Source organism: Brassica napus, unplaced genomic scaffold (genome assembly GCF_020379485.1).
Source record: "Brassica napus cultivar Da-Ae unplaced genomic scaffold, Da-Ae ScsIHWf_1425;HRSCAF=2013, whole genome shotgun sequence".
NCBI lineage: Eukaryota > Viridiplantae > Streptophyta > Magnoliopsida > Brassicales > Brassicaceae > Brassica > Brassica napus.
The window spans coordinates 22,334-40,215 of record NW_026014839.1 but is presented as its reverse complement, the minus strand read 5'-3'; the positions used below and the strand labels follow the sequence as shown (position 1 = coordinate 40,215).

At 34.0% G+C, this 17,882-nt stretch overlaps 3 protein-coding genes across 6 annotated transcripts; 2 read left to right on the top strand and 1 right to left on the bottom strand.

Annotated features, from left to right (window-relative positions):
• Nucleotides 1–1,542: 1,542 nt before the first annotated feature.
• LOC125597331 (DNA repair protein recA homolog 1, chloroplastic) lies at nucleotides 1,543–4,329 on the top strand. The gene is made up of 12 exons (XM_048772089.1): nucleotides 1,543–1,848; nucleotides 2,161–2,252; nucleotides 2,367–2,442; nucleotides 2,516–2,708; nucleotides 2,796–2,881; nucleotides 2,959–3,084; nucleotides 3,172–3,276; nucleotides 3,343–3,399; nucleotides 3,476–3,538; nucleotides 3,624–3,700; nucleotides 3,801–3,873; nucleotides 3,952–4,329. Exons 1-12 carry the CDS (start codon nucleotides 1,603–1,605, stop codon nucleotides 4,072–4,074), a joined length of 1,317 nt encoding a protein of 438 aa, XP_048628046.1. The 5' UTR covers nucleotides 1,543–1,602; the 3' UTR covers nucleotides 4,075–4,329.
• On the bottom strand, nucleotides 4,161–5,443 carry LOC106381534 (photosystem II 10 kDa polypeptide, chloroplastic-like). 3 transcript variants are annotated; one of them, XM_048772090.1, is made up of 5 exons: nucleotides 5,183–5,443; nucleotides 5,027–5,085; nucleotides 4,872–4,954; nucleotides 4,732–4,773; nucleotides 4,161–4,480 (listed from the first exon to the last, which is right to left on the bottom strand). In XM_048772090.1, the coding sequence occupies exons 1-5, from the start codon at nucleotides 5,334–5,336 to the stop codon at nucleotides 4,333–4,335; spliced, it is 486 nt and encodes a 161-aa protein (XP_048628047.1). In that variant the 5' UTR covers nucleotides 5,337–5,443; the 3' UTR covers nucleotides 4,161–4,332. The 3 variants fall into 3 exon arrangements, with proteins under 3 accessions (XP_048628047.1, XP_013676894.1, XP_048628048.1); XM_048772091.1 differs by having other exon boundaries at nucleotides 4,211–4,513; nucleotides 5,183–5,442; XM_013821440.3 differs by lacking the exon at nucleotides 4,732–4,773 and having other exon boundaries at nucleotides 4,899–4,954; nucleotides 5,183–5,442.
• Nucleotides 5,444–6,903: 1,460 nt separating this feature from the next.
• On the top strand, nucleotides 6,904–9,894 carry LOC106381535. 2 transcript variants are annotated; one of them, XM_022703364.2, is made up of 12 exons: nucleotides 6,904–7,418; nucleotides 7,500–7,632; nucleotides 7,712–7,814; nucleotides 7,920–8,043; nucleotides 8,142–8,207; nucleotides 8,482–8,520; nucleotides 8,602–8,682; nucleotides 8,769–8,810; nucleotides 8,900–8,950; nucleotides 9,066–9,134; nucleotides 9,222–9,464; nucleotides 9,558–9,894. In XM_022703364.2, the coding sequence occupies exons 1-12, from the start codon at nucleotides 7,260–7,262 to the stop codon at nucleotides 9,780–9,782; spliced, it is 1,335 nt and encodes a 444-aa protein (XP_022559085.2). In that variant the 5' UTR covers nucleotides 6,904–7,259; the 3' UTR covers nucleotides 9,783–9,894. The 2 variants fall into 2 exon arrangements, with proteins under 2 accessions (XP_022559085.2, XP_013676895.3); XM_013821441.3 differs by having other exon boundaries at nucleotides 6,910–7,418; nucleotides 8,763–8,810.
• The last annotated feature ends 7,988 nt before the right edge of the window (nucleotides 9,895–17,882 follow it).

Below are 17,882 nucleotides of genomic sequence, written 5' to 3'. Positions count from 1 at the left end.
ATCGTTGTCCTTTTGGTTGCAGATAATATATCCGTATGCACATGACACCGATCAAAAGTGTTTGTTTTTTCACATGAATTTAAAGGGAATAACATGAAGGTACATAGTTTGTCTCATCACTTTCTGAGGTAGAGTTCATGTGGATTCAATGATTTCTACATCTGGTGTAGCCAATTTGAATGCTCTATTGATTTGCATCATTATGGGATATTGCAGCTGTGGATCCAGACTGCTACTGAAAGCAACTCCTAGTGAAATGATGAATCTACAGCTAGTTAAAATGAATTCATTTCTCTTAATAGCTAAGCTTTTCATCAATAAATCCATTAGAGTACCTTTCTGGTTGCTTCAAGAATAGATTTAACTTCACAAAATTTGAATATAACATCACTCATTCAGTGGCAGACTCGAGTGAGAGTGGAGAAAGATGAGAGCAGCTTAGAAGAAGATGCTGGACTTTTGGGTTTGCATTGTCGTGGAAAATATTAAGGGATTCAATAAAATGCAGGAGATAGTTGATTAAAGTGTTGAGCTTTGCTCTTCATTCTTGACAAAAAAACAATGCCAATCTCAAAAGGCTTAAGAAGATCAGATCAGATCAGATCAGATCAAGTCATTTGTTTCTTTTATAATCTTTTGTCTAAAAAGAAACTCAAATTTAGCTCTTTCTCATTTGCTGATTGATATGCTTGCTATAATTTATAACTATTATATTTCATCTGTATTTATTAATTTTTTAAGTTCATCACATATATTTAAAAATAAATACATATTTTTGCTTATATTATAAATTATTTTAATAGTTTATTTATTTTCTAATGAAATTCTGTCACTTATATTTTTAAACTTGACACTTGCCAATAAAACGCATTAATAAGCCGACAGAAAATGCATTAATAAAAGTTAATTAAAAAAACAACTAAATTTTTTTTGATATAAAAAGAGAAAAATACTAAGATAGCACCAAACAAAGTTTTTGTTCCCAAACTAACACTCAATGTCCAAAGTCACAAAAATATGTTTCATTAAAAATGTAAATATATACTTATACTAATTAATCCAAACTTAGGGTTTAGAGTTAAAAGGGGTGTAGTTTTGGAATTAGGGTTTAAAATTTTATAAAATAAAAAATAAATATTAAAAAATTGAAAATAAAAATTTAAAAAACAGTTTCAAAAAGTATTTTTGAATTATAAAAAAAAATTTGAAAAATAAAATAAAAAAAATTCGAAAAAAGTATTGAAAAAGAAAATTATAAAAAATTTCGAATCTAAAAACATATAATCTGAAACTATAAAAAAATTTATTTTTTTATTTTTATTTTATTTATTTTTATTTATTTTTGTTTATTTATTTAATTTTAAATCAAAGATATTAGAAATATTTTACCCTTTAATAAATGTAACTTTTGTAACTTCTTTTTTTTTAGTGCCATTTTTGACTCAAAAGGTGTTATTATCGACGATTACCCATCTAAAAATCGATATTTTGTATAAGTGACGAAAACTAAGAATTATTAATCTATTTTTTAAGTCTTGAAATATATAAGTTCTTCTTCTTCTTCGGCTGCTGTCTTTTGGACTCTCTGCTTTAACCCAGAAAATGGATTCTTCATGCCTTCTTTTGTTGTCTCTAAAGGTAAATCCTTTCTTCAGTCCTCTAAATCCTCTCAAAGCATGTTCCTATTCTCATCCGCTCCGTGTCTCCTCTTACTACTCCCGCCGCCGCTTCTACTCTCCGGTCACCGTTAACGCTGCCAAGAAAACCTCACAGAACATTTCTTCAGAATTCGATGACAGAATCAACGGCTCTCTCTCTCCTGACTCCGATTCACGCTTCCTCGACCGTGTAACTTCCTTCTCCCTCTTTCTCTAGATTCAGTGTAAACAGCAGGCCCATTAGGTTTGTGTCTCCATTGAATTATTATTATCTCTTTCAGCTGAAAAGTCATAACCTTTTGGAAGGTTATTCACATTTTATTACAATTGTAGTCTGAAAGTGCTGACCTTTGGACATGGGTAATTAATTCAGACAGAGAGTTTTACTGAGTTAAAAAAAAAGGACTTTCATTTATCTTATTCAGCAGTCTCTTGCATTGTTTCTGAGTCCACTCTTGTTGTGTTTAAGTTCTTTTGTCTTACTAGCTTTTTTGGTTAACAGCAAAAGGCTTTAGAGGCGGCTATGAATGACATTAACGGTTCTTTTGGTAAAGGAAGTGTAACAAGGTTGGGGAGTGCTGGTGGAGCTTTAGTGTGAGAATGAATCCCTCCCTCTGTTGATAGTGTCTTTCTTGATACTTGTTGGACATTAAGTCCACCATTTGAAGTTGTTGTTTAGAAAAGATAATGATTGTGTAATGTTTGCAGGGAGACTTTTCCGAGTGGTGTATTGACGCTTGATCTTGCCTTAGGTGGAGGCCTGCCAAAGGGTCGAGTAGTCGAGGTATATGCATTTTCTGAGAGCAATGTTTTGATTCATAAAAGTTGATTAATTGGTTTATATATAATCGGATCAGATATATGGACCAGAAAGTAGTGGCAAGACCACACTAGCACTCCATGCAATTGCTGAAGTGCAGAAGCTTGGAGGCAATGCGATGCTTGTTGATGCAGAGCATGCCTTTGATCCATCATACTCTAAAGCACTAGGTGTTGATGTTGAAAACCTTATAGTGTGTCAGCCAGATAATGGCGAGATGGCTTTAGAAAGTAAGTAAATCCAAAAAACATTCTTAAATCTCGTGTTTTGAACCTTATCTTCATGTAACTTGTTTTCTTTCTTCATTACTCGCACAGTTGCAGACCGTATGTGTCGTTCTGGTGCAGTTGACCTTATATGTGTTGATTCTGTCTCAGCACTTACTCCACGTGCCGAGATTGAAGTATGATTTCATCATGTCTTTCTTTCTCACGTGTAACTTCTTAACTTTTTTCTGAATTGAATTTGTTTCATGCTTAGGGTGAGATTGGGATGCAGCAAATGGGGTTACAAGCTCGTCTTATGAGTCAAGCTCTTCGTAAAATGTCAGGAAACGCCTCTAAAGCTGGTTGTACTCTTATTTTCCTAAACCAAATCAGATACAAGGTAATGAATGATAACACTAATCACTCCACCTTCTATGTTGTTGTGTTCTTCTTGAAGTAACGTTGTGTGTCTCTTATTATTATGAAGATTGGTGTGTACTATGGGAATCCAGAGGTGACTAGCGGAGGAATTGCGTTGAAGTTCTTTGCGTCGGTCCGGCTAGAGATTCGTTCTGCAGGGAAGATCAAATCTGTAAGCATCTAACATTGTGGTTTGGTTCGTTTTGAAACTGTTAACTCATTTACTCATATTTTAAAGAGCAAAGGGGATGAAGATATTGGTCTTCGGGCTCGTGTAAGAGTGCAGAAGAGCAAGGTTAGTTTGAAGGCAAAACATGTAGAATCAGATCACGAGTAGAAGTGAAGTTGCCTTATCCCATTTCTATTTACAGGTTTCGAGACCGTATAAGCAAGCAGAGTTTGAGATTATGTTCGGGGAAGGAGTCAGTAAACTGGTATTATGCATCATCATCATGTCTCTGACTGACAATGCCTAAGACGTTTTTCCTTTGTCTTTAACTTAAAACCTAAAACCTGTAGGGATGTGTTCTTGATTGTGCTGAGATTATGGAGGTTGTGGTGAAGAAGGGTTCTTGGTACAGCTATGAAGACCAAAGGTCTGGATGGATTCAACATTGAAAAATCTCTAACATTTTGGATACAGATGATGTGATATGTGTTTGTGTTGGGTCTCTCTCTCTCTCTCTATCTTTTCAGGCTCGGGCAAGGAAGAGAGAAAGCACTGCAGCATTTGAGGGAGAACCCTTCTCTTCAAGACGAGATTGAGAAGGTTTTGCTTCCTCCATTGACATCCCCCAATATATCGATATAAGCTTTTTTCTTTTGCATTGATTCCTTCTCCTTGCAGAGAGTGAGATTGTTGATGTTAGATGGAGAAGTACATCGATCTACTCCTTTGTTTAGCAGCAGCAGCTCATCCTCGGTTTCACGTGATGAAGAAGAAGAAGACGCTCTTGACGAGTTCCAATGACTGAGTTCTACACCAAAATGTTCGAATCAACAACACTCATGTTCATCTAATCATCTCTCACTTTCAAGTATCAAAACTCCAAATGGTTCAGTCTATAAAACTGTATTCAACTTCTTGTTTTTGTACACCAGATGGATATTACACAAACACTACTAGAGTTCTTTATAAAATTCAAAGTGTATGTTCAGAGCAGTACAGAGAAGAGAAACAATAAACACAAAACATATAGAGAAACATGATGATGTTTTGAAGATTTTTTTACTGAGCCAAAGCACTTGTGTTGTACACAAGAAGAGCTCCTCCGGCGAGAATTCCGGCGAGTGTTACCGCCCAAATAGCCAATCCAGTGACTCCTCCCTTGTACACATCACCACCTGGTGACCACTCCTCCTCGTTGTAGATAGGACTGTAAAACCCCAAACATCACTTTGTCAACAACCTATGACATACATGTCAAGTGTTAATTGTTCTAAATAGAACCGGCGTTCAATAATTCGGTTTTAGGCGTCTGTCTAAACATTAATTCTCTGTAATAAGTACATAATCAATCAAAGTGTTTCAAAAAAAAAAAGTGCTTCAAAAAAAAAAGAGTATATAATCAACCAATCACTGCCTAGCTATTACTCGAATATTGACGGAGATTATTTATATATTCACCTGTATCCAGTGGCGGAGCCACATGTAACGAGACGGGGGCCACTGAACCCAACAACATTTGAAAATTTAGTGTAATTTGTTAAAACCTAAGCTATATGCACCTATTTTAAATATTGTAGGTTAGTATTTATGCCCCCAACAAAATTATTTCCTGCATCCGCCACTGCCTGTATCCATCGACGTTAGCTCCATACTTGTCAACGAACTTGTAAACACCGTATCCCTGAGAACAACACGACATCGTTTTAATGAATAATCTGAAGTAAGGAAAAGACAATTGTTATTTATCCCTAACCTTGCCCTTTCTGCCGGAGGCGTCGACGCCGTCCCTCAAGTCCATGCTGCCGTTAACTCCTACAGACAAAAATGATCAAACGGAATAAGCTATAACATAACGGTAGCGTGTGTATAAAGGTAGAGAGTCTGGTGTGTATATATTTTATAAACGGACCAAAGGGCTTGTCGGTCTTGATCTTCTTGACACCGCTCGCGACGATTTTGAATGAAGTTCTTGTGAGCGACGGCAATCCTCTCGCTGACATCTTCTCCACCGTGAAACCCGCCGGTTTCAACGTCACCGATGATAGCATCACTGAAGCAGCCATTTCTTCTCTCTGTTTCTCGCCAAGTGCTTGTGTGTGGTCTTGTAATATGAGAGGAGATAGAAATGCGATAAGTGATTGTGGTTATGACACGTGGCGGATGTTGTGTGGCTTTGGACTGGATATGTTATCTTAAAATATGCTTCATCAGTTTTGCTACGTGGGATTGTCAGTATTTTCAAAATTTTCATTTCAAACGCCTGCAAAATTTAGTTAACTTTGATGTTTAGTAAATATCTAAAGGCTCATTTCGTGAATTACCTGATGCGGAGATGATTGAGTAAACAATAAACATGTTTTGAGTTTTATTAATAAAGGGAATGTTGTGTAGACCAAAACACGCATAGACCAAACTTTCATGTGAACATGGTTGGGTTAAGAAAAGACAACATATAGATTAAACTCAAGTAGGTTCCCTTGGGATTTAGATGTGGAGATGATGGATGATGATGAAGAAGACTTTGAGCTATGGCTTCAACAGGCTATTTTGCTTCTGGTCTCTTCTGTGAACCTCTCTAAACGTAGAAAAAGCTGGAGCCCTTTCTAGCTAGGCCAGAAAGAAAACAATGGCGAAGACATCCACTTGATTCAAAACTATCTATAGCTTAAAACCGGATTCTGTATATGGAAAGCTGTGAGTTTTTGTTTCTTTACTTATTTTTCAGTGTTGTAAACTTCTTTGAGTAACTGACCAAAAAAAAAAAACTTATTCGAGTAAAAAAAAAATTAAAGAAGCTGTGTGTTTCTTACTAGCCCTGCCCGACTTCGGTTTTCCAAACCGAACCGAACCGTCAATTTTCGGTTAACCAAAATTTTTAAAACCTATTCCGAAATTAACCGAATTAAATTTCGGTTCGGTTCGGTTATCGGTTAATTTTGGTTTTCAAAACTATTTCCGGAAATAATCATTTTTTTGTTTTCGGTTAATTTCGGTCCAATTTTCCAAAAAAAATCAGCTATTTTCGGTTAAATTTGATTAGTTCGGTTAATTTCAGATATTTTTCGTTTTTTGGTTAAATTCGGTTCGGTTTTTTTGGATATTTTCGTTTATTTTCGATTTTTTTTTTTTTGAAAATTGAAAAACCGAACCGAACCAAAAACCAAATTACTTTTCAAAATCGTACCAAACTAAACAAACCCAAAACCGAAACCGAACCAAAAACCGAAAATTTTGGTTCGGCTCGGTTCGGCCCCTTTGGTTCGGACAAAAGTCGCATAGCTATTTCTTACAATGAAAATGGCCCCACGAAAATGTGTACAATTAATCGCTGTTCATTTGTTGAAAAAAGACTCAGAAGAAAAGAAATGGACGTTAATATTGTTTCAGTTTTCAAATAATATATTTTTATATTTTCACACATTTAATCTAAATTAAAATGTAATTATAAATACATTATTATATGATTAATTATTTCAAAATAGTAATTAAAAAAAAACTAATAATGATGCATATAAAAAGTTTTGTTTCGAAAAGAAGAAAATAAGTGTAATATTTTGTTCGTAAGAAATAATTTCCCTTATAAATATGTTTGGGGAAAATAAAAGTTGGAGAAATCGAACCCGTAAGTTTTCCCTCCTTATATGTTTGTTACCGAACCTCCACATTTTATTTTGTTTTTGTTTAATTTCCTTTACGCTTTCCTCTCTTCTTCGATTGTTGACCTTCTGGGTCTGGGTACGAGTTTCCTTTTCTAGCACCGCCGCAATTTCCCCCCGGCAGTAAAACCCTAGAAATTGGGATTATACAACGACGAGCAAGAGATTCGAAAATTTGATCCCTTTCTCGTCCCTTCCTGATTCAATTCAAAAAACCCTAACCCTAAAATCCTCGTCCAATTGCTTCAATCCTATTGGTTTCGTTGTCTCTTCGTGTAAAGGAGCTAATCTCTATAGAGCTAATCTCTATCTCGTGGGGAGGAAGGTGAAATGAGTAGGCTTTCTTTCCGGCCACGGCCACTAGACATTCACAAGAAGCTTCCCATTTTGAAATCGTTTAAAGACTTTGAAGACGACGACACTCCGACTTCCACCACTAGAAACTCTCAGTTCCTGCGTCTAGCTTCTTCTGTAGATGTTGACAATGAGGTCTGTTCCTGAAACTTCTCTTCTAAACTCGTTTTTTTTCAATCATTTGTTAGTAATGTTAAAAATGTTGTATAAGCACAGGTGCAGCATCCAGTGCCAAGCAAGAAGCTGGCTTCAGAGATACCCACACCTCAGTTTGTTGTTGTGGATACATATGAAAGAGATTACTTAGCTACCTTTGGTCAACCTGCTTCTTATCTACGTGCAAGAGGAGGTACCCATTAACCTCCTCTGGTTTGTTTTTTGTATTCTTGCGATGAAGGTGATTTAAGTCTATGTTTATGTTTTTGCAGCTCGGTCTGAGCTTGGAGATTTTGTGGAGTATGATCTTGACAACGAGGATGATGACTGGCTTTATGAGTTTGATAAGGATAACAAGGAGCTCTCACCTGAAATGTAAACTAACCCATCTGACTATCGTGTTCTGTAGTGTGTACTCTTGTCATCTTAGATGGATCACTTGGCTTTATATACTCAAAAGTGACTGTATCATGTTTACAGGCTTGAGAGCATTATTTTTAAGCTAGAGGTGTTGGATCACAAAACGAGGGAAAGAGCTGGTGTTATCACACCTACCCTTAGCTCTCCGGTTCATGTGCGTTTGCAGCTTGATGCTGCTATTGAGGTATATACCTTTACTTCTATTTTGTTTCATTGTCTTATCATATCTTCTGTTCTTGGAACCTACATTCATACAGAAGCGTTGTTTTCTTCTTATCACAGGCCCTGCAATCACTGTCAATTAATTATGGAGTCTTTCAGGCTATCTTCAACTACTGGAAAAGCAAGGTTTGAGCCTTATCTGGCATCCTTTGGTTATTATGAGTTTTCTTGATACATATGTTGTGTTGCATAGGTTCATGATAACTTTAAAAATCAATTTTGACGGCGTGAGATGAACTTTGTTTTACAAATCTTTGGGTTCCTAAATTATATGCATAATCCTTGTGATTGGAGTACTGTTACTTTTCAGATCAAAAACCAGTTATAAATCCATAGCACGTTTGGCTACAAGACTAATGCAAATGTTTTCATTCTCTTTTTTTTTTTAATGTGAACTTAGCGCAAAAGATGGCAGAAGCCTATCTTGCGGCGTTTACAGGTTTGTACCATTTTATAGGGTTGAAACAATCAAGTCCCATGTTAGAATGGTTTTAAAGTTTTGCTTCTTTGTGTCGAATAGCCTCCTCCACCGGTGAATGACACGAATCCCTACAATGTGTTTAGGCCAAGAGAGAAAGCTCACAGACTCCACACAAGAAGGGTAGGCTGTTATCTTAATACTTTGTGTATTTAACACAACTAGAGAAAGAAAAAACACTGCTAAGGGCTTTCTACTTATAGATGCAGAGGAGAGAAAACAATGTGCAGTCATTTGAAAAGCTTCGACAGGTAACCAGAGGCTTTCTTGCTCGAGAACCAGTCTTAATTTCCTGAAACCTGAGCACTTAGCGTTAACTTCTGGGATTATATTGTTACAGGTTAGACGCAATCTTGACCAAGCAAAGACCATTCTGGAGGCTCTCATTAAGGTGTTCTTTATGACAATTTTTAAGAGTTATATGACTTGTATGTAACTTTCATTTCGTATCTTAACAAAAGGGTGGCATCCTCAAAAGTTGTTAATTGATGTTATTAATTCTATAGAGAGAAGAAAAGAAGAGGGATGTCATGGATGGTGAGGTTAGCCTCCAGAGGATGCAACTCCAATACAGGGTACTTACTTACTTACTACTACTCCTTAACCCCTTTTCTCTGTCTGTTTATTGATGCTTTGTCTGATATTTGAGTTTGAGATTGCAGCATGAAACAGAGCTGTTAGAAGATAGCTATGCTCAGCATGGATTTCAACCAGCAACAACATCTTACAAATATGGCTCAAGCGACGAAGAGTTGATGGACTCAGATGACTACACTAGCACACATGTACGCACAAGACCTCCCGTTATCCCTAACTCTCGTTTCACAAATGGATCTCAACCCAGAGGCATAAAACAAGAAGTTAGAAGAAGACACTCCTCCCATCACAATTGGCTTCACAAACTGGTTAAAAACCTTCCCTTTACAACACCACCTATCTGTCTATTTGCTATAATTTGATCACTAAAGCAAGCAACTGTACTGGTTTTTTGCCTTTAGGATCCTAATGAACCGGTGATGTTGTTCACAAAACCGCTGGTTCCTGAGAAACTGGCAGCTGCAGGGATCGTTCCTCCAGCACCTGATTCATCCACTGGTCAACCTCCAAGTCGGTTCAAGGGGAGGATTGGGCGTGGTGGGAGGATAATTTTTGATAGATGGAATCCTCTGATGCAGTCTCACATTAACTGCGGAGACTCTTTCTACATTGCACCAAATCACTAATCTATCAACTTCAACTGTTAAAATATTATTTCACAATCTTTCTTTGTAAAGACTTTTCAGTTGACCAATGGTGATGAAGAAGTCTGTGCCTAAAGTATTTGGCACTCTGTAACTCGGTAGTTATTTTCTGTTTGTTTCCATTAAAAGGGAATTCGGTTTTAAATAATTAACCGGTTATTTTACCGGTTCAGTAAACCAATAGCTAGTGTGCCAGGGACTAAACTGAAATATTTAACAATCTTTCTTTGTAAAGACTTCTCAGTCACCAATTAAAATCTACGTTAACTGCTGAGACCCTTTCTACATTGCACCAAATCACTAGTCTTTTTTTTAATAACTTATTTCTCTGTTATTATGATGAACTAGATCATTTCTCCGCGCTACGCGCGGATAATATATTTAAATTTGTTACATTTATCATTTTTATTTGTATGTGAATTTTTCTATATTAAATTATATATAACTAATTTTCAAATTTGATTTTTTTATATTTTTAGTTTGAAGTAAGTATTTCTATTATATATAACACAATTAACTAATAAAATATGAAAAATCAAGTCCGAGATTTTAGAGTTATGTAAAAGAAATATAATTATGTATAGAACATAAATTATCTTAGTTTAATCGGAATCTCATCTCGAATAAATTCACGTAAATAAAAAGTACTCCAATAATCTACTTAAAATATAAAATCTCCTTTTCAAAAAAAAAAAAAACGTAAACTTAATAATATTTTTTTACGTGCAATAGTTGAAAACTAACAATTGAATATCGATCTAGAAAATTATTTTAATATATCTAATGGTAAAATATTAATTGTAATAACAAATTTTGTATTTTGTATCTTACATGAATTATACGTCTTTTAAATCTAAAGTCTATTTTATTAACATAATATACTTTTTATTCATTTATTATTTTGACGTTACAAAATATTGCTTTAGTTTATTTGTATATTAATATTTTAATAATTTAGTTTATTTTTAAGTAATTTTTAAGTTATCAAGAATATAATATATTTTAATAATATAATATCTCATTTTTATGTGTGTTTGCGTTGAACATATTTAATTTGTAGTTTGTATATTTAATAACACCTTGTTGTCCAGGTCTTATATGATCGGACAATGATCTAATATGAAATGATCTGTAAAATAACTAAGACCATATACAATGGTGTTGAATCTTTTTATTCAAACTGTAAGTGCAAAGGAGTAGTTGAAAAAGTAAAAAAAAGGATGATCTGGATTAAACCTACTTGAATTTATTCAAAGGTTGAAAAACTAAAAGTGGAAGCCACCACATACACGTGGGTGACTTCTGAACCAAACATAAAAGAATTTGCTCTGTATACGCTAGCCCGTGTATATTATAATATTAGAAGGTATAGAAACTCTTCTCTGTTGTCCCATAGTAAAAATAATTAAATTGTTGTCAATTGATTCTATATTTGTTAACTGGAAAAATACATCTTTATGTCTTCCTTACATCATCTTTAATTGGTTTACGGTTCGACCATTTCTAATACAATGAGAGTAACATAATATTAGATGTTGATTATCTAATTCCAATTAGAAATGCACAGAATGAGAGAAATTCAAGGTGAGATCACTTTACAATTTTGTCTTTATATCTATATAGAGTTAGTTTATAGATTACTCTATTTCTTTCAAAATGTAATCAATTTTAATTAAAATTTGTAATATTTAAAAATTATTACTTTAGAAATCTGTCATTTAATATATAAATTTAATCAATTTCATAATAATTTACATAATTTAATTGGTCACACAATATTCAATAAATATAAAGTTACATTGAAATATAAAAACAATTTATATAGTGGAACAAAAAATACTTTTAAACCATTATATTATAAAACAAATGGAATATTAAAATTATATTGAAACATTAGAATAGTAAGAATTAGAAAAGCTGAAATCTCAACGTCGATCATTTACGTCGGCCATGCCTTAGACCATCTCCAATGTATTTCTCTATTTTTTTTCTCTAAAATAGATGAATTTTATAATAGAGATAGATTTGTCTCCGATGTATTTTTCTATTTTCTCTCCTGAAAAAGAATATTCTTGATATATTCTTTTCTAAGTTTACAAATAATACTTTTTATTAGTGAAAGTTGAAAACCAACACAATTTTATTTTAGTATTTTATAAAACTATGATATTATTTACACTAAATATTTGTTTACATATTATTATGTAAATAATAAAATATAATTATATTTACATAAATAATATATTTCACTAAAAAATATTTTCGGTTATAATTGTTTAATTAAAAAGTTAAATGATCATTTTGTAAAAATAAATAGAAGAGGTGAGATGGAAAAAATATAGTTTCTCATTGGCCGATTATTTTTGCCTACGTGGACACTCTATCTAAGGCTGATATCCTCATTTTATTACTTGTTTGATGTGAGGAAAAATTATTTATTGAAAAATGCAATGTGCATATATTTCTTGTGTAGCAAAAAATTTAAGTACTATTTGGAAGCATAAATGAACTGGCTGATAGAGATACAATTAAATATAAGAACATGTTGAGTGGAGTTCATATGAACTTTTTTTGCATATCTTCTTAAATCAAAATTCTAGAAAGTGTGTATATTCACTGGTTTTTTTGCTTACAACTTTATGCCTTGAACACTTGCACCATTAAAGTGATTTTGATGGGAGATCTCAAAATTATAAAGGAAGAAATTGGATGTTGAGAATTTTGCTTACATATGGTCATTTAAATTTGTTACAACCCAAAACTGGCGTTCTCAACCACCAAAATTGACTGGTATTAGTGCAGACCTTTGATGATACTCCATAGAATATGTTTAAGTAGAGATTCTCTCTCTCTGTCTCATACGCATACTCCTCTGTTTTGCTTTACATATCAATAGTTGAACAAAAAGGGTTTATTTAACAATATATACATTCATCTTAAAAAGATTCCAACCATTTCAAATCTCCTGCAAAGTGCAAACACAGTAAACATCAGCTCGTATATTAGGCTACTTTATGTGAAAAGGTTAGATGGATTGTAATGAGAAAGGTAACATGTTTTGGTAATAGGCGACTAATAGAACTGTACTGAACAATCATCATCACTGGAGCTCCAACTTTCAAGCACAATCTGTGGTTGGGCAGGCCCAAAAATTCTAGTGAATTTAGGTACTCTGGTGAATAGTGGGTGGTTCAATCATCATCTGGCGTAGATTCTAACTCAGTGGAATCAGAAATCAAATACCCCATACCCTGCGATGGCACCCTGGAGAGGAGATAAGTGTTCGCCTCATGTACAGTATTATTGGTAGGTGTTAGGACAGCTCTCACTTTTAGGTACTCCTTATTCCTGTAGTTCTCGAGAAAGATAGGATATGCAGCATTCGCCAATGCTTCATGAGGTGTTTCAGAGCTAGATATCAAGAACTCTATGTCCACAATTTACCTTCCTCGTAATCATTTTTACTATTTTTGTGTTGTAAAAGACACCACAATTAATGCTTCGTGTGCTCTTCGTAAAATATATTTTTACTATTTTTGTTTTGAAGAATATGGATATATGTTTTCCATAAATCATTTTTTGTCATTGTTTTTCTTTGTTTCAGTTTCGATGTGGTTAACTGATTTTTCTTAATAAGATTGTTAAAATTGTTTTAGTGTAGCTATGTTTTGTTTTTATTTTTTACAACAGAAATTTTAATTTTTTTTTTGATTCAGCAGTGCAACTATATATTTTCATATAAATATTATATTTACGTTCAAGATTTGTATTGGAATTTGTGACACTAACTTTTTAAAAATCCTTTTTTCTAGGTGTTCAAAAGACAAATATTTTTCTTATAATTTCTTCTTTTATTTTTTAGGTGTTATATATTTTGTGAGTATCTATTAATTTGGCTGTGATTTTGTATCAATATTTTGTTAATTTCAGTTAATATGAATTTAGTAATTATAAGAGAAAAATAATATTAGATTCAATTTTTTATTTTTTGTTATTTGATGAAATGTGAAAAATATTGTCATTGGATTATATTTATTATTGTTATGATTTTCTTATGTGTTTGAAATTTTTTTTATGTTAGATATTTTTGGTTATATTATAATTTTAATAAATTTGTGTTTTTTTTATTTAGTATATTTTGTGTTTGTGTTTTCCTTTTCTTTAATATATAATTTTTTGGTTATTGTATTTTATCGATGTTTTAATTTGTCTATATTTAAATCTGGTGAAGAAAAGAATGTTCGTTAAATTCACTTGTAAACACTTTTATTGTTTTGAGTTTGATGAAATCTGAAAATAAATAACGTAAATAGGTATTGTATTTCCGTTGGGAGGGGACTAAGCAAATAGTTCTTGTACTTGGCTTCCATGATTTTTATGACCCGGAAGTAACAAAAATAATAAAAATTTATCTATAACTATAACAGAGATAATTAAAAATTAATTAGTTTTGTGCTTTTTTTCCCATGATTCTTGAGAATTAGAGGAAACATGTGCTCTTTTATGTTAATATATACTTATAATTTGTTTGTTATGCGCAATCATAATTGCTTTTTTTTGTTTTACAAATACTTAATATTAAGCTAAATCTGCTCTATCCAGCGTGGTGAAAGGTTGAGCAGAGAGCTCTCTTAGCTAAGTAATGCTTCTAGTTGGTGACAATTGGATCCACGAAAGGCTCTCTTCATATGAAGTAAACAAATGGAAATGTATCTTTTTCATTGTTGTTGTCAGTACCGTCAGTATCCTCATCTTCAACTCCCATAGCTTTATTTCTCTTGCTGTCTCTGTCTCTGCCTCTTCCCACTCTTTCTCTATCTTCATCCTGGTTTATAATCCCAATGGTCATGTCATGCAAGACTTACATCTTCTACATAACTTACATCTTCTACATATCCGTAGTATCCGGTATCTTTTAATCCTTGCAAATATCTTGCTTGTGTGAGCTTCCAACTTTCTCCCTAGATATTGTATGCTCTCTTCTTAATGCAGCTTTGTGATCGCATGAAGCACCTCATAAAACCGGTTGAATACATAAGAGACCTACAGCAAATGTACAGCAAAAATTGGTTATGAAGATAAATCTTGAAGCTTGAACTCCATGATGTTAATCAGAAAAAGATAGTGCAACTCTGAAGAGCTGTAAGTTATCTTACACTCCAAACCATCAAAAATCTTAGTAAGCTACGTATAGAGTTTTCAGTCTTTCTGGATTTCTCATATATATAGATATAGCTTTCAGACACAACAGTTTTCACAGCAAGAGGTTAAGAACGTGGAAACTTATGTGAGAAAGGAATAGGCTTCTTCTTCCTCATGCTGCTCAAGTACCTTCGAGCTTTACCGTTCCTAACCTGTCACATTGAGTGGACGCATTTCAGCCAAGAAAAGTAACAATGCAGCTGTGAAAACTGGAAAGGGACAATGGACCTTCCAATGGCTTCCGCAGAAGGAGTCCCCAACATATTAGTCAACCAGCCGTAACGTTTTCTGTCTCACTCCGAATGTTTGTTTTGTTAGACATGAATGTTTCAAATCCGCATGGTATCATAAACAAAGGCTCTAAAATAAAAATTAACAGAGCAAAAACTATCAATGGAATCCCAAGATATACCTACCATAGTCAACAATCAGATCACTGCCACTCATCCAAAAGCCTCATAACTGGTTAGTCATAAGTACCTGATTCATGTCCTTCACCACTATCAGTGACATTCTTATCGTGTAAATATAGTTTATACTTTATAATGCAGACTGAAGAAGAATGTAAGAGATGAGAAACTAACCTATAATTTTTACAAAACAAAATCAACTTTAACACAGTCCTTCATTCCATTTTTCTTGCAAAAAAAAGTAAAATAAAACATATTAAGAGAAGAATTTGGCATCAGAAGCAGCTTTTACCTGAAAGTGTGGTTAAGAATCATCAGTACTTTGATAAATGAGTACCCATGGAAGAATCTCCTGAAAATGATAAACCGACCCCTCTAATACCTGAGCATATGCGACGTAGCGGGATAACTATTCATTGGAAGCTATGAAATCCATTTGGATGACAAATCAATTACCTTGAGGATCCGAAATTCCAAAAACCAAGCTTTAAAAGTAGTTTTTTCTTTGAAAATGTTTCAGGACACGAAAGGAAAGAAGAATCTCACTATCCGTTATTTCCATGTCATCTCCGCTGTCACCATCGAGCTCCAGCTCCAAATCGTTGAAGGTCTCATCTTGTGATCTAGTAGACGACCATTCCGGCACCGATTGCAGTAATACAAAGCGACGGGAGAGTTTCCGGTGAAGAGGGGAGACTCCCCGTTGGGTTTCATCGCCGTAGCTTCAGCTTATTCAATGGAGGTTAGCGTTTCTGGGTGGATAAAAGTATAGCCAGAGGGTTTTATAAAGATGGAGTAGCAAAGGGATGTGAAACGAACTCAAAAAGTGGAGAATAATGAATACAATTGATTGTACAGAGATGGGTTGGGATAACGGAGATTTCATGAAGATGAGACGGAAAAGACGAAATGGGAAAGTTATAATCGCTCGATCGAAGCTTTCTTCGTATGTTAGGATTTCTTTGGGCCACTACACGAAGAAGCCCACTGGTTTTCATTTCGACAGAATAAACAATGACGTGGAGAGATAAAACTCTATCATTGGTTGGAATTTACCATCCGACGTGGACATCTCCATAGAGCTTTATATCCTGCTTTTAGTATAGTTTAGATGTGAACATATAAAGTCTTCATGTAGAAGACTAAAGATCATTGTTCACTAGTCTATTTAACAATCTTTCTTTGTAAAGACTTCTCATATAAGTGTATTTTCTGTAACTCGGTAGTTATTTTCTGTTTGTATCCGTTGAAAGGGAACAATTCGGTTTAAATCATAAACCGATTCTATCACCGGTTCAAAAAAACAATGGCCACTGTGCCATGAACTACAATGAATCTTAAATTCAGGATAAAATTGTAATAATATCTCAAATTTGGGGTGAAATTAAATTTTATTTTGAGGGTTCTTTGTTTCGAAGATTTCAGTTTTTCTTTTCCTCATCAATCGCTAGAACTGACAATTGGTTGGGCCAACTATGGATTAAACCATTCCAAACAACACATGGGTTGGTGATGGTCATACCCAAATAACTTATGGTCTAATTGGGTTAAAGACCAACTTTACTCATGGGCTAACTGGTCCAAACCAAATGGATGTTGGGTTGGCCCAAAACATTTTATTATTAAGATTTAGACAATTTGAAAAAAATTTAGTCACGATTTTCTCTTCTGCGATTCTCTTCTGCGATTCTCTTCTTCCCTCCCAAATTTTTCTTCTTCATTCCTATATTTTCTTACCCACAAGTTTTTCCTTACATCTTCTCCTTAGATAGATAAATCAAGGTAACTTTCGAACCATTCCTTTGTTTTCGATTGAAGGTTTACCGAAACCCTTTAAACTGAATCTCCTTTTTGATTGAAGGTTTTCGTTCCTGGTAAATGTGTCATCTACTTACAAGGAGGTTTAGCTCTGTCTCCATTTCTCTACGTCTGACTTCTTCTTTTCCTCACGATTTCAGGTATGATTCTCAAGTTTTAACTTCGATCTCGGGTTATGTGGGTTTAACTCGTCATCCACCTCGTTATGGGTTGTGGGTTTTGTGTGTTCATGTTTTTGGGTTTCATCTTTCTTTGTAGTAAAGTTAGGATTCTGTGTTTAATTATTGATGATGATGAATCTCATTTCCATGGCTTAAGATTATTGATGGTCGTGAGTGAAGCAATGAAACAATGACACTGAGTAGTCATAACTCATGAGGTCTCTCTGATTAAAGAATTTTGTGCTTATAAACTGAGTAGTCTATTAGTGTATATGTCTATCTTATAAACGTAAGGGTTCTTTGTGTTTGTCATAGTTCAGTTTCATTAATCTTGTAGTGCTTGTAAACTTTCATACCATAATTGTTAGTCTCTTAACTTAAGTCAGTCTCGTTATGGGTTGTGGGCTTTGTGTGTTTATGTTTCATTAATCTTGTAGTGCTTGTTTTACATAGTTTTAAAAGCATCATTATATAAAGAAAGTGACAAATGA

What these genes read in the sequence shown, in the direction of transcription:
- LOC106381535 (XM_013821441.3), top strand. Translation starts at nt 7,260, where the DNA reads ATGAGTAGGCTTTCTTTCCGGCCACGGCCACTAGACATTCACAAGAAG. An exon ending in TTATCTACGTGCAAGAGGAG is followed by an intron (nt 7,633 to 7,711) that starts GTACCCATTAAC and finishes ATGTTTTTGCAG; the next exon opens with CTCGGTCTGAGCTTGGAGAT. An exon ending in TTCTGGAGGCTCTCATTAAG is followed by an intron (nt 8,951 to 9,065) that starts GTGTTCTTTATG and finishes TTAATTCTATAG; the next exon opens with AGAGAAGAAAAGAAGAGGGA.
- LOC106381534 (XM_048772090.1), bottom strand. Translation starts at nt 5,336, where the DNA reads ATGGCTGCTTCAGTGATGCTATCATCGGTGACGTTGAAACCGGCGGGT. An exon ending in CCTCCGGCAGAAAGGGCAAG is followed by an intron (nt 4,955 to 5,026) that starts GTTAGGGATAAA and finishes TGTTGTTCTCAG; the next exon opens with GGATACGGTGTTTACAAGTT. An exon ending in CGGATGCAGGAAATAATTTT is followed by an intron (nt 4,774 to 4,871) that starts GTTGGGGGCATA and finishes TGTTGGGTTCAG; the next exon opens with TGGCCCCCGTCTCGTTACAT.
- LOC125597331 (XM_048772089.1), top strand. Translation starts at nt 1,603, where the DNA reads ATGGATTCTTCATGCCTTCTTTTGTTGTCTCTAAAGGTAAATCCTTTC. An exon ending in CTGCAGGGAAGATCAAATCT is followed by an intron (nt 3,277 to 3,342) that starts GTAAGCATCTAA and finishes CATATTTTAAAG; the next exon opens with AGCAAAGGGGATGAAGATAT. An exon ending in TAAGAGTGCAGAAGAGCAAG is followed by an intron (nt 3,400 to 3,475) that starts GTTAGTTTGAAG and finishes TTCTATTTACAG; the next exon opens with GTTTCGAGACCGTATAAGCA.